Raw genomic sequence first — 12,829 nt, forward strand, 5'->3', positions numbered from 1 at the left:
TTCTAGTAGTAGAGTCGGAATGCAAATAGTTTTGATAGGGGATCAATACAATCTTCCCATATATTGTTTTTAATGTTTGAAGGGGAAGGGCAGTCATTGAAGGGCAGTTTGATGTGTGCATAATTTAAGGTTATGAAATCACATTTAGAATGTCCAAAGCAACTGAGCCAGGGGTGAGGGGGAAATGCATGTGTCACAATGGAGGCAATGGGAGAGCACTAGAACTGTTACCGCATGAGGGTAAAAGGCCAATTAGAGACATTTTTATGTTACAGTTTAAATTTGCAGAAGATTTATAGAGCTCATAAAAGCTATGGCTTGTGTGCCCTGGCAAAGAGGTGTGTGGAGAGGAATGCAGATTACTTGGTCAAGCCTACTGTTGGGTTAGTTTTGTTTCCAGAGCAAGACGATCTTCAGCTATTCCTCTCAGCACTACTCCTATGACAATGCACATCAGGGCGAGGTTTACAAGGTAGATTTCCCATGCAATCATTGCAGCCATCTTGTGATAATTTGTATAGGTGAAACTGCTGTTACAAATTATTATCTCATCAACTCAAGCAATCACTTACTAAGTGATATACTCCAGTGCTTGCTATTCCACAAGAAACTCTGGGCATGGTAGTTCTATGAGTCAGCTACCCACCCACCTGGCAACCACCTGACATCATAACATTTTTGCCAGTACAGTGGTATCTCGGTTTACGAACTTAATCCGTTCCAGAAGTCCATTCTTAAACCAAAGCCGTTCTTAAACTGAGGTGTGCTTTCCCTAATGAGGCCTTCCACCGCCAGTGCCCTTCCACCTTTTGGCTTCCGTTCGTAGACTGAGGCAAAGTTCACTAATCAGAACACTACTTTCGGTTTTGTGGAGTTCGTATACCAAATAGTTCATAAACAGGGCTGTTCTTAAACCGAGGTACCACTGTACAAACCATAAAACCCCCATTGGCATGGCCATGTTTTATCTCCCTTCAGGTGTAAAGGAGGTGGGCATGGTTTGGTCCCAACAGCCTGATGAGCCAAATATGGAGAAAAAATTCTGCAGTAATACATAAGCCTCTTAATAAACTTGTCAGGTTTATTTCCTGTGTGGGTCCTGAATGTAGTAGTTTAATTTCAATGGACAACACAGGTCTGGAGATTTCACCATGTGTGCCATACGGCACACATGACTTTGGGTGACTACAGATCTGGTAAGCAGGTCATCTGTATTGTCGAGTAGAATTTTATCAGCCTCCCCCTGCTTCCCTGGATTTCTGAAGAGGTGCAGAGTGTGGCAAGAGTTTCCATGCTACTTGGCAGGGCAACAGATGACCAGTTTACCAAGTAGTTCTATGTCCAGTGTTGTAAGTTGCCAGTTGGCAAATGGTCAATCGTCTTCATCCAGTAGAGTCTCCAAAACTTTGGCAGGATCCAACAGGCTCTAGAATGTGCTCAAGACCATTCTAGACCAGTTCCAGAACCACAATTTCACTGCAGAATTCCAGCCTTGCATACTGTTTGAACTAGCCATGCTCCATAGTACTGGACAGCAACAGATCAGAGGCCAAGAGGGATTTGCCTTGGCCCTTTTAAACTAAGGAAAGGGAACCTGTGGCCAACCAGATGTTGTTGGACTACAGTTCCCATCGTTCCTGACCAGTGGCTATGGTGGCTGGAGCTGACAGGAGTTGGAGTCCAACATCATTTACATGACCACCTCTGCTTTAAACTTTCTTGTTATTCTTTTCTTCTGGGAGCATTATTTCCTGTGAAAAATATTGTCTCTGTTAGTGGTCCCCCATGGCTCAGATGCACCTCTGATGTTCACCAAGAGTCGTGCGACTTGAGATCAGACAGGCCCCTTTCCTGTTGAACTTCAAGCACTTGACAAAGACCTTTCTATTCTAGCAGGCATCTTCAATAAGTTCCATTAGACCTATTTCATGTTTTGACCTTTTTATTGTTCCAATCGTGATATTATTCGATGGATGTCTTATTGATTGTTCTATAAACCGCTTTGAGCCCATTTATGAAGAAAAGCAGTCTACAAATGTTGGAAATTAACTAACAGAGTTACAACTGAAGGATGTTCAGAATAAAGGGCAACACTAAGGGAAGGCGATCTGGAGATAGTTGTGCAAATTATGTATATGCAAATGAGATGAACTAAATTAGCATGCCTCATTTGTGTGTTATCTGACATTTGGAGGTTGCGACACAACCAAGAGGCATTCTTGCTTCTTCACGACTTCCTTTGGCCAGAGGCATTCCCTTTTCAGAGGCCAGAACAGCAACAGCGTGTGAGCATTACTTTTCATTGAGTTGAACATTTTTTGTACATATTCCTGTTTTTTTTTCTGTATGATGAGGATTAGAGACACACCTCTTCTTTTTTTAATGAAAGATTTACAATCTGAGTCAATTGATGAAGTACCAGAGCACCAGGCAGAAAAATTTGGATTCTGGATGCCACCCAGATTCCTGAACAGTGTAAACTCTGCCACATGGCCTGCACCTTCAGCATCCCAGGGTAGGAGTGGGGGTTGCCTGCTAACAGAAGCCAATACAAAGGATGCTGGACATGTATATGCAAAATTATAGGGAGGGGTCCTCGCAGATGCCTACACACATGTTTTAGCATGAACAGAAGAATTCCTAAGAGAAGATCCTGGGCCTCTTGGAAAGGCTCTCAAGTAGGGTTGATAAACATCTTCAGCTTGCATAAATTGCCATCTCTCTACTAAATCAAGATCTGCATTTCATCCCACCCTCTCCAGATTCCACTAAATCTGCTCTTCCCCAGAGGAGGGCTTTGCTGCCAGGGTGTGGAAGGAATGCACAGAGTGAGCAATTCCTTCAGTCCCACACCCACCACCACTGCCTCTGGCACATGTAAGTTGCAGAATATGCAACAGCAAACCAAATTGATGAGCACCAACTTGTAATGAAATAGTTTCTCCCTAATGAATATTCACTCCGTAGCTGAGCATAAGCTGTGTCTGGCACTATCACTCATTTCGCGGGCAGGAGTTCCCTTTCTTCTTTGACCATTTTTCCTCCACCCTTGCCCATTGAGAGTGAATGTGATGTGTGATCTTGGATCAACTGCTCCTAATAAAGTTGTCCTTCTTGCATCGCCATTGAATAGACATGTTGGCAACCATGTTTGTGAAACTCCCACATGCTACACCTCTGCTCTCTCTTCCTTCTTGCTCTTCTTCCTTTGATTTTATGGTATTTTTTTATTCATCTTCACAACAGACTTGTGAAATATGTTGCTAACATTCTCATTTTATAGGTGGGGAACTGAGGCCCACAGGGGGCTGCTGAGAAGGTTTGAAGTCAAGCAGTGAGACAAGCCCAGGTCTGTCTTCTCAGATCAGACAAGTTGGGTGTATGCTCCTACTCTCCTTTTAAAAAAAAAAAAAAATTCTAACCTCCTGAGCCAAGTTTTAAAGCATTTTTATCTACACAGGTTATCTGCTGGAGATAGCCACTTTCTTCATGCCATGCATAAATTTACAAATTTAAGCATGGCATGTATTTTGTAGAAATGGCTTGCTTGACCAATTAAGGGGTTTACAGTAACATCCTTTAAGATCAAGTGAAATGGTTTTGCTAAAATCTATAAGCATGATCCTTTATGCTCCACTATAGCTCTGTGGCAGAAGCTATTATTCACTTACTCAACATTTGCAGATGTACAAAATACTGGTACATTGCCACTCTCATTTCAAACGGTCACTCAACATCCCATCTGAGGCTTACTGTTAAGAGTGTAAGAATTGGCCTGCTGGATCAAATCACAGGCCCTTCTAGTCCCAAATTCTAATATCCACCTCTGGATAATGCACAAGCAGAGCATGTAAGGTGATGACATTCTCTGTTATTTGCTCTCAGCGCTTAGAGGTGTGTGGCTTCTGGTTATGTAGGTTCCATTGAGCTCTCACAGCTAATAGCCTGAAATATACTCAGAGTCGCAAAGTGATTTCATGCTCTTTATTCAGCTCATAGTGGTGAGGAGGAATGAATGAATGTCCCCTCACAGTATCTGCTTTATATACATTATTTACACAATGGGCTGCACATGATTGGCTAATTCTGGAATTCTACTGTAAGCCAATCAGGTTGTGGATTCACTTCTATCTGGAGCAGGATTGGGTGGTTCCTGCCAACCAATCATACTGCTGCATTGTTCTAGGACCAATCAGACTGCTGCATTCTGAATCCTATTGTTCTAGGACCAATCAGACTGCTGCCTTTTGGATCCTATTGTTCTAGGACCAATCAGACTGCTACAGTTTGGATCCTATTCAACTCAGTACATAACACCCCTCCCCTCTAAGTTCCAGTCCTGCCCGGGAGGTCGCATTCATAGTCCTCAAGGTATGCCGGCGGCCTACGTGTGCGTTGTGGCCTGGGGTGTTCCCTGGTCCGGGCTCCGGGTTCTGGCTCGTGTTCCAAGGATGCTGGCTGTGATGCGGCTGTTTGGTCTGGTGCAACCGGCTCGCTCAGTCGTGGTTCTGGTTCCGGTGTCCTTTCGGCCTCACGGGTCCTCTCTGTATTTACTGATTCTGCCTCTCCTGCTGGCCCCTCCTGCTCTATGGGCCTCACTGCCCCGCTGTTCCCTTGGGACTCCTCTGACCTGTCCTCCTCCTGGTTTTCTCCCGGGAATCGTCGCCGTATCTGGTCGCAGTGGCGGCGCCAGCATTGCCCCCCATCCGTTAGCACCTCGTACGACACGGGGCCAGTGACCCTGGTGATTGTGGCGGGTACCCATGCTGGGCCTGCCCCAAAATTCTTTGCGTACACTGGGTCCTGGGCCTCGAAGGTCCGGGGGTTCCTGCCTTCCCCCACCACTACCTCATCCTGAGCTCTATCGGGGTGAAGGCGGTCCAATCTGATTGCAAGGCGCCGACCCATTAGTAGTTCAGCGGGGCTCCGGCCAGTCGTTGAGCTGGGGGTGCTGTGCTGTGCTAGAAGGAATGTGGCAAGGCGGTACTCCCAGTCCCCTTGCGTCATGCGGCGAAGGGTGTCCTTGGTGGTCCGCACCATGCGTTCTGCTTGGCCATTGGTGGCAGGGTGGAACGGCGCCGAACGGATGTGGCGGATGGCGTTCTGCGCTGTGAAGGTTTGGAATTCTCCTGACGTAAATGCAGTCCCGTTGTCTGAGACGAGAGTGTCAGGGAGCCCGTGGGTTGCAAACAGCCTGCGTAGTACCCGGATGGCTGCGGACGTGGAAGTGGACGGTACCAGTGCGACTTCCAGCCATTTGGTGTAGGAGTCCACCACTATGAAGAATGTTTTCCCCTGAAAGGGGCCAGCGAAATCCACATGCAGGCGTGACCATGGTGCTCGGGCGGACTCCCAGGACTGGACTGGGGCCCTTGGGGGATCTGGGCGGGATTCTTGGCAGGCCTGGCAGTGTTTGACCCAGGCCTCTATCTCTCCATCGATCCCCGGCCACCACACATAACTCCTGGCAAGGGCCTTCATTCTTACTACCCCTGGATGTGTCTCGTGTAGGGCTGTGAGGACCCTTTTGCAGAGGGGCTGGGGAACAACGACTCTGCTTCCCCATAACAGGCACCCCTTGTGGGCCGACAGTTCATGTTTGCGGGTTGTGTAGCCGGCGAATTCTGGCCCGGGGCTGCTGCTGGGCCATCCCCTCCACACCCAGTCCAGGACCCGGGAGATGACCCTATCTTTCTTGGAATGGTGTGCAACTTCTTGTGCCTGAATGGGGCGGTCGGGAAGCAGCTCCAGGCTCATAACCTCTTGTGCAGGTGCTGGGTCAGGGCCTGTTTCCGGTAGTGGTAGCCTGCTGAGGGCGTCCGCATGGCCCATCGCCTTCCCAGGTCGGTGAATCAGTGCATACTGGTAGCTGGCAAGGAAAATTGACCACCTGAGGACGCGAGGAGACAGCACTTGGGGGGTCTGCTTTTCGGGGGCAAACAAGCCAAGCAACGGCTTGTGGTCAGTCACCACGGTGAAGGGCCGCCCGTACAAGAAATCATGGAATTTTTTTACTCCCTTTACGATTGCCAGACCCTCCTTGTCGATTTGCGAGTAGTTCCGCTCGGTTGTGTTGAGTGTCTGGGAAAAGTACGCCACCGGTACCTCTCTTCCATCCGGGAGTTGGTGCCCCAGGACAGCTCCAATGCCATAGGGTGAGGCGTCGCATGCTAGCACCACCGGCAGCCTCTCGTCGAAGTGTGCCAAGACCGAGTTTGAGACAAGCAAGTCCTTGACTGCCTGGAATGCGGCCTCCTGGCGCTGGCCCCACACCCAAGGGGCCCGCTTGTCCAGGAGTCTGTGTAGGGGCTCCGCTACCGCCGCCTTGTGGGGAAGGAAGGAATGGTAAAAGTTCAATAGTCCCAAGAAGGCCTGAAGTTCAGTCTTGCTCTTGGGCGCTGGGGCATCACAAATGGCCCGTACCTTGTCCCCAGTCGGGTGGACCCCTTCTGCGTCCACCATAAATCCCAGAAAGTCCACCTGAGGCACTCCTAGTAGACATTTTTCCCGCTTCACCTTGAGACCCGCCGTCTGGAAACGGTGCAGAACGGTGCGGAGGCGGTCCTCAAACTCCTCTGGTGTGGGGCCGGCAATCAACACATCATCGAAGAAGGGGGTGACGCCAGGAATCCCTTTAAGGAGAGAGTCCATTATATTCTGGAATATGCCTGGTGCCACGCTGACACCGAATTGCAGCCGCTTTACCCTGAACGCTCCTCTGTGCGTCACAATCGTCTGTGCCTCTGCTGTGGCCTCATCTACTGGCAGCTGTTGATATGCTTGGGCCAAGTCCAGCTTGCCAAAAATTTTCGACCCAGCCAGGGTGGCAAGGACATGGCTGACCACTGGCACTGGGTATGCGTGGGCCGTGAGGGCCTTGTTTATGGTACATTTGTAGTCTGCGCAGATGCGGACCGAACCATTAGGCTTGACGGGTGTGACGATTGGGGTTTCCCAGGGAGCATTAGGCACCGGCTCCAGCACTCCTTGCTCTACGAGTCGGTCCAATTCCTCGTCTATACGGGGTTTCAAGGCGAACGGGACCCGGCGGGCCTTGAGCCTGACCGGTCGTACTGCGGGGTCAAGCTGTAGCGCAATGGGGGGGCCCGTATACTGTCCCAATTTCCCATCGAAAACCCCTGGAAATTCCTTGCATATGGCGTCCACGTCCACTTGTAAGCTAGTGTGGTTCACCCCGGTGACAGCTAGCCCCAGTGGTCCAAACCATGCCAATCCCAGTAAGCTAATGTAGGGGCCCTTGACCACAAGCAAGTCCAGTTGCCGCGTCCGCCCTCGGTATTGCACCCTGAAGGTCCCCACCCCCATTGTGGGGACCTTACGTTTCTGGAAGTCCCGGAGGGTGAATGGGGCCGGCCTGAGTTTGGGACCCCCAGTGGGACACAGTTTCCTTAAGGTCCTTGCCGAGATTATGGATAGAGTTGAACCCGTGTCAAGCTCCATGCGGCATGGGGCCCCCTCTATCTGTACCTCTACACAAATTTTCTCTACGTTGGGGTGGGGCAACTGGTATACCTGGAAGTCCGTGAGCTCCGTCGAGTTGCCTTGGTGCGTTGGGCCCCGGGACCTGGGGCTCTTGGATTGGTCATCTGATGCCTGGTGTCGGGTGGGCCGAGCCCGACACACCCGGGCGATGTGTCCCGATTTTCTGCACTGCCTGCACTCTGCGTTGCGGAAACGGCAGGTCCTCCTCTCGTGACTCTCCCCGCAGCTTGCGCAGTTCCCTCCTTCTCGTCGAGGCAGCTGTGGTCTGTGCGCTGCTTGAGTGCGCTGCTGTACTCGGTGCACCTCCTCCCTGTCGGATCCTGAGTCGTCGGTGAGGTCTTCATGGTGGACCCTCGGTTGGGATGGCAGGCTCGGCCGTGCCTCTTGGGTCGACCTCTCGGCAGCTTCTGTTGCCAGGGCCTCCTCCAGAGCGACCTGGAACGTTAGGTCCTTCTTAGCGTAGAGGCGCCGTTGCAGCTTCTCATCCTTCAGGCCACCGACGAGGCGGTCACGAAGCATGTTCTCCAGCTCTGAGAAGTTGCAGAACCGGGCGGCTTGGCGGAGAGAGGTCACAAACCCAGTTATGGTTTCCCCAGGGGCTTGCCGCTTTGCGTAGAAGGCATTTCGACGAGCCACCACTGAGGGCTGCGGCGAAAAGTGCCCCTTCAGCTGTTCCATTATTGTTTTGTATGGAACAGTAGCGACGTCTTCAGGCGCAAGGAGAGCCCGGGCGATTTCAAACGTCTCCTCTCCGCAGACGCTGAAGAATATCGCCCTCTTCTTGGCGTCTTCTTCGTCGGTGACCCCTTTGGCTTCTAGGAGGAAGGTGAAACGGGAGGCGTACGCTTCCCAGTCTCCAGATGCTGGGTTGAATGGCGAGAAGCTGCTGTTGGCTGCCATTCTGAGTTCCTTGTGCCCCGGAGCTGAAGCCTGGATACACGGTGCGAGGCAGCGGTGCGGCAGTTGGCGGTGCTGCGGTGCTGTGTGTGGCAGTCAGCTCAGCGGGATCCCACCTTCGTCGCCAGTGAAATATACTCAGAGTCGCAAAGTGATTTCATGCTCTTTATTCAGCTCATAGTGGTGAGGAGGAATGAATGAATGTCCCCTCACAGTATCTGCTTTATATACATTATTTACACAATGGGCTGCACATGATTGGCTAATTCTGGAATTCTACTGTAAGCCAATCAGGTTGTGGATTCACTTCTATCTGGAGCAGGATTGGGTGGTTCCTGCCAACCAATCATACTGCTGCATTGTTCTAGGACCAATCAGACTGCTGCATTCTGAATCCTATTGTTCTAGGACCAATCAGACTGCTGCCTTTTGGATCCTATTGTTCTAGGACCAATCAGACTGCTACAGTTTGGATCCTATTCAACTCAGTACATAACATAGCCATTGATAGTCCTCTCTCCCATCAAATCTTTTTTAAGGCCTTCAACACATTTCATGACACTGAATTCCATTATAAGTTAATTAGCCATTGTTTGAAGAAGAGGCATTCCCCCTTTTTGACAGGAGAGGAACTGGGGCTGGGAAGTGGAGACTCACATGCAACCACCCTTTACATTTATAGCTGATGTGGGATTTAAAAAATCCAAGTTCAGGACACTACCAGATCGCAGAGCCTCTAAACAATATCATCCAGAAGGTTCGCAGAGGACATGGATAATGCTATCCTTTCTAGTGGGATGACCCTCTCATTGTGCCTATTCTGTCTATCTATAGAGAAAATCACAATGGCAGATCACAAGTCCCTCTCTCTCTGGTTTGCAGGATGTAAGCCATTTCAGGATCCAAAGGATGACTTGCTCATGACAGAGTCCTGTGCAGCTCAGTCCTAGGCAATTTTACTCAAATGCAAATACCCCGAAGTTCAAGGTGGTTTGGTCCCAGTGAAGTGGGTGCTGGATTGCAGCTCTGGTGCCATTCCACCATATATTTACATGACCCACCAACGTCCTACCACATGCTGTGCCAGAGTCTATGAGATTTTACACCCAGCAGCCCAGCACTTGCTTGCACAATATCCCAACACTAGCATCCCCAAGTTCTGCTCATCCACCTCTCCACCTGTGTAGACTGAATGAAAGCATGAAATCAGAAAGAGACCTACAGTGTTTGGCATCCTAGGCAGTTTGTTCCCCTGCTGCAGCATCCTCTCAGTGATGATGGAGACAATTTCCCCACGTGCCTTCTTAGCCCAGGGCTGTTGAGGTCCCAGAGGCTGCCGACTGGGCAGATACTTCCTTCTGCAAGCACTTGGGTGAATTAAACTCTCACTCTTTAACCGTAACCATCGGTGCAGTGTCAGGCTGAGCTAAGATGGGTTGAAAGCAAAAAAATTAGTCCCACCCACTGATGTTACCCAACCAGTTAATTTTCTTTTGTTGTTGCTTTAAACACACACACACACACACTCACACAAGTTTAAAACGCCCTAAGACAAGTTTGTTCTCTCTGTGGCAGTGGTGCTCATCTTGCAGATCAGCAACAGCAGCTGGCTGCTGGGTGAGACTTTGCTATGGTCTGAGCTCCTGGCAGAAGGAAAAAGCAGAAGGAGGGAACACAAGCCCTCTTCAACCTATCCCAGCTACCTTGACCTACAGCTCAGGTTCCAGTAATCTCTTGGCACTTTGGCAGGGCAGGGCTGAGCTTCAGATAAACAAACACCATACAGTACTGGATTAAAAAGGAGATGAATCATTACCACATCATCAGAACCTTGTTTTTGTTTCTTTATACTTTTTCCATTCATTTCCCATGCTGAGCTGGGTGCCTGCCTGCCCTTGCCTGGCCTTCTTCCCATACCTTTGAGGACGCTTCCAGTTGCTATATTCAGGTGGGCTTCTGTCACACACAAACACATCCAGGTTGCACCATTCAAACTGACTGGGAGTTCTTTTGCAACAAATCTGCTTTCCCAAAAGCTCAGCCTTTTCACAATAAGGACAGTGACTGGAAAGTGCAAGATAATACTTGCTTAGGTCATCTAATTTCCTTGCAAACAAATGAGGATGAATCCTCAACAAACAGGTTGTATGGAAGCGCCCTCTGGGTCCCTGTCCCTTCTTTCTTTACTGGGAACCTTGGGAGGAAGTGATCGTGTCCTCTTGGATTTCATTATACAGAGACAAAGGAAAGCTAAGTATTGTTGTTTAGTCGTTTAGTCGTGTCCGACTCTTCGTGACCCCATGGACCAGAACACACCAGGCACTCCTGTCTTCCACTGCCTCCCGCAGTTTGGTCAGGCTCATGTTTGTAGCTTTGAGAACACTGTCCAACCATCTTGTCGTCTGTCGTCCCCTTCTATTTGTGCCCTCAATCTTTCCCAACACCAGGGTCTTTTCCAGGGAGTCTTCTCTTCTCATGAGGTGGCCAAAGTATTGGAGCCTCAGCTTCATGATCTGTCCTTCCAGTGAGCACTCAGGGCTGATTTCCTTAAGAATGGATATGTTTGATCTTCTTGCAGTCCATGGGACTCTCAAGAGTCTCCTCCAGCACCATAATTCAAAAGCATCAATTCTTCGGCGATCAGCCTTCTTTATGGTCCAGCTCTCACTTCCATACATCACTACTGGGAAAACCATGGCTTTAACTATACGGACCTTTGTCGGCAAAGTGATGTCTCTGCTTTTTAAGATGCTGTCCAGGTTTGCCATCGCATATACTATACTGACTAAGTATAGTCAGACTTTAAGAAGGGCGATTTGAAAAAACTTAAGGAACTACTGGATAAGATATGGTCAGAAATACTCAAAGAGACAGGAGTCCAAAGTGCCTGGGAGTTTCTTAAAGGTGAAATATTGAAGGCACAAATGCAGACAATGCCAACAAGGAAGAAAAGTGGGATGTATCTAAGGAAATCAGTGTGGCTGCATAAGGAGCTTACAGATGAGCTGAGATTTAAGAAGGGCATGTACTGTACAGTATAAGAAATGGAAGATCAGGGAAATAACAAAGGAGGAGTATACACAAATAACCAACAGTTGCAGGGGGAAAGTCGGACTGGCTCAAGCTCAGAATGAGCTCAGGCTTGCAGAGAGGTTAAGAATAAAAAGAAACCTTTCTTTGGCTATGTTTGAAACAAGAGGAAGAACAAGCAAGTAGTAGGTCCTTTGCATGGAGAAGACAAAGAAATGGTATTGGGTGACAGAGAGAAGGCAGAAATGCTCAACATCTACTTTGCCTCTGTCTTTACCCAAAAGTAAAGCAGTGCCCAACCAGTGATAACAGAATAAATGATGCCAGGATGGAGCAGCAGCCCAAGATAGGAAAAGAGATATATATCAATATATCTACTCTGAGTAAAACTCACTTGAATACCACCCATGGAGTGCCTGTTATTTTGGGAGTGAAGGAAGGAGGTGAAAATGATGTGGAAGGGGATAAGGGCTGAGGTATCATCAGCCAGATGCCCTCAGGGATCACAGGAGCAAATATTAAATGCCTGATATGTGGGCAAAGAGGTGCAAGTCATTGATGAAACACATGGTCAAACTGAAAGGAGAAGGAGGGAGTTGGCAGCAGCAATCTGTTTGGTTCTCTCTCAGCCATACAATTAACACTTAATTGCATTTGGTTAGTAATTTTTTATTGACCTCTTGTAAAACGTTGTAACCTGGGTGAGATACTACATTTCTTTTGTAGCTAACTGCTTTTCCAGTGAGCTAGAGACCCAGCTTCTGAAATATTTGGGAGCAGCTGTAGAAAAAAAAAATCATATGGGCAGCCTATGTCATTTTAAATGTGTTTGTGGGAGCAGGTTGCCCGACCTCCAGTTGTACAAATTCTCCTTGTACAAGTTAATTATGAGAGCAATACCTGCAATAAATTGCATGGGTGGAAAGAAGAGTGTGAATGTCCAGAAAAGGCAGCTGGGGGGGGGGGGGGCGATGAGGGAGAAGAAAGGTTACCAGAATCCTTGCTGCGGGTGGCAACATTCTTTCTCCCTCCTAGCTGTGTAGCTTGTATTAACTGTTTGCACAGTTGCAGATATGTGCATGTACTTGAGGTTTCTTTAAAAATAGGTCACCTTTTAGGCAACGCCCACATTGTGAGATGAAGAACAAGGATGCAGCGCAAATAACTTTGACACACCTCCCTCTTTTTATAGTTTTTCACAGCAGCTTATAACCCAGAATGTTAAAAACAAGAGAGAGAAGTGGCATTGTATTCCACACAGTGCGCCCCAAACAAGCAGCAAATGTGGTTGCATGAAATCTCATAAAATTAAAAGGGGCCTTGGTGTGGATTGCACCCCGGCTTAAAGAATCAGGTAGTAAGCGATGGGAAAGTGTGGTGTAGTGATTAAGAGTGGTAG

The 12,829-nt window shown here is 48.7% G+C and overlaps 1 protein-coding gene across 2 annotated transcripts in view; it reads right to left on the reverse strand.

Annotated features, from left to right (window-relative positions):
* PKP3 (plakophilin 3) overlaps positions 1-9,818 on the reverse strand; it is a 76,207-nt gene extending 66,389 nt beyond the window's left edge. Inside the window, exon 1 of one of the 2 annotated variants that reach the window (XM_081010632.1) lies at positions 9,623-9,818. In XM_081010632.1, the coding sequence (XP_080866758.1) occupies positions 9,623-9,664 (42 nt within the window). In that variant the 5' untranslated portion in view covers positions 9,665-9,818. The remainder of the gene's footprint in view (positions 1-9,622) is intronic. The other variant, XM_081010631.1, reaches the window with a different exon arrangement.
* Between the last annotated feature and the right edge of the window lie 3,011 nt (positions 9,819-12,829).

Source organism: Podarcis pityusensis, assembly GCF_964106645.2.
Source record: "Podarcis pityusensis genome assembly, chromosome: 1".
NCBI classification, from domain to species: domain Eukaryota; kingdom Metazoa; phylum Chordata; class Lepidosauria; order Squamata; family Lacertidae; genus Podarcis; species Podarcis pityusensis.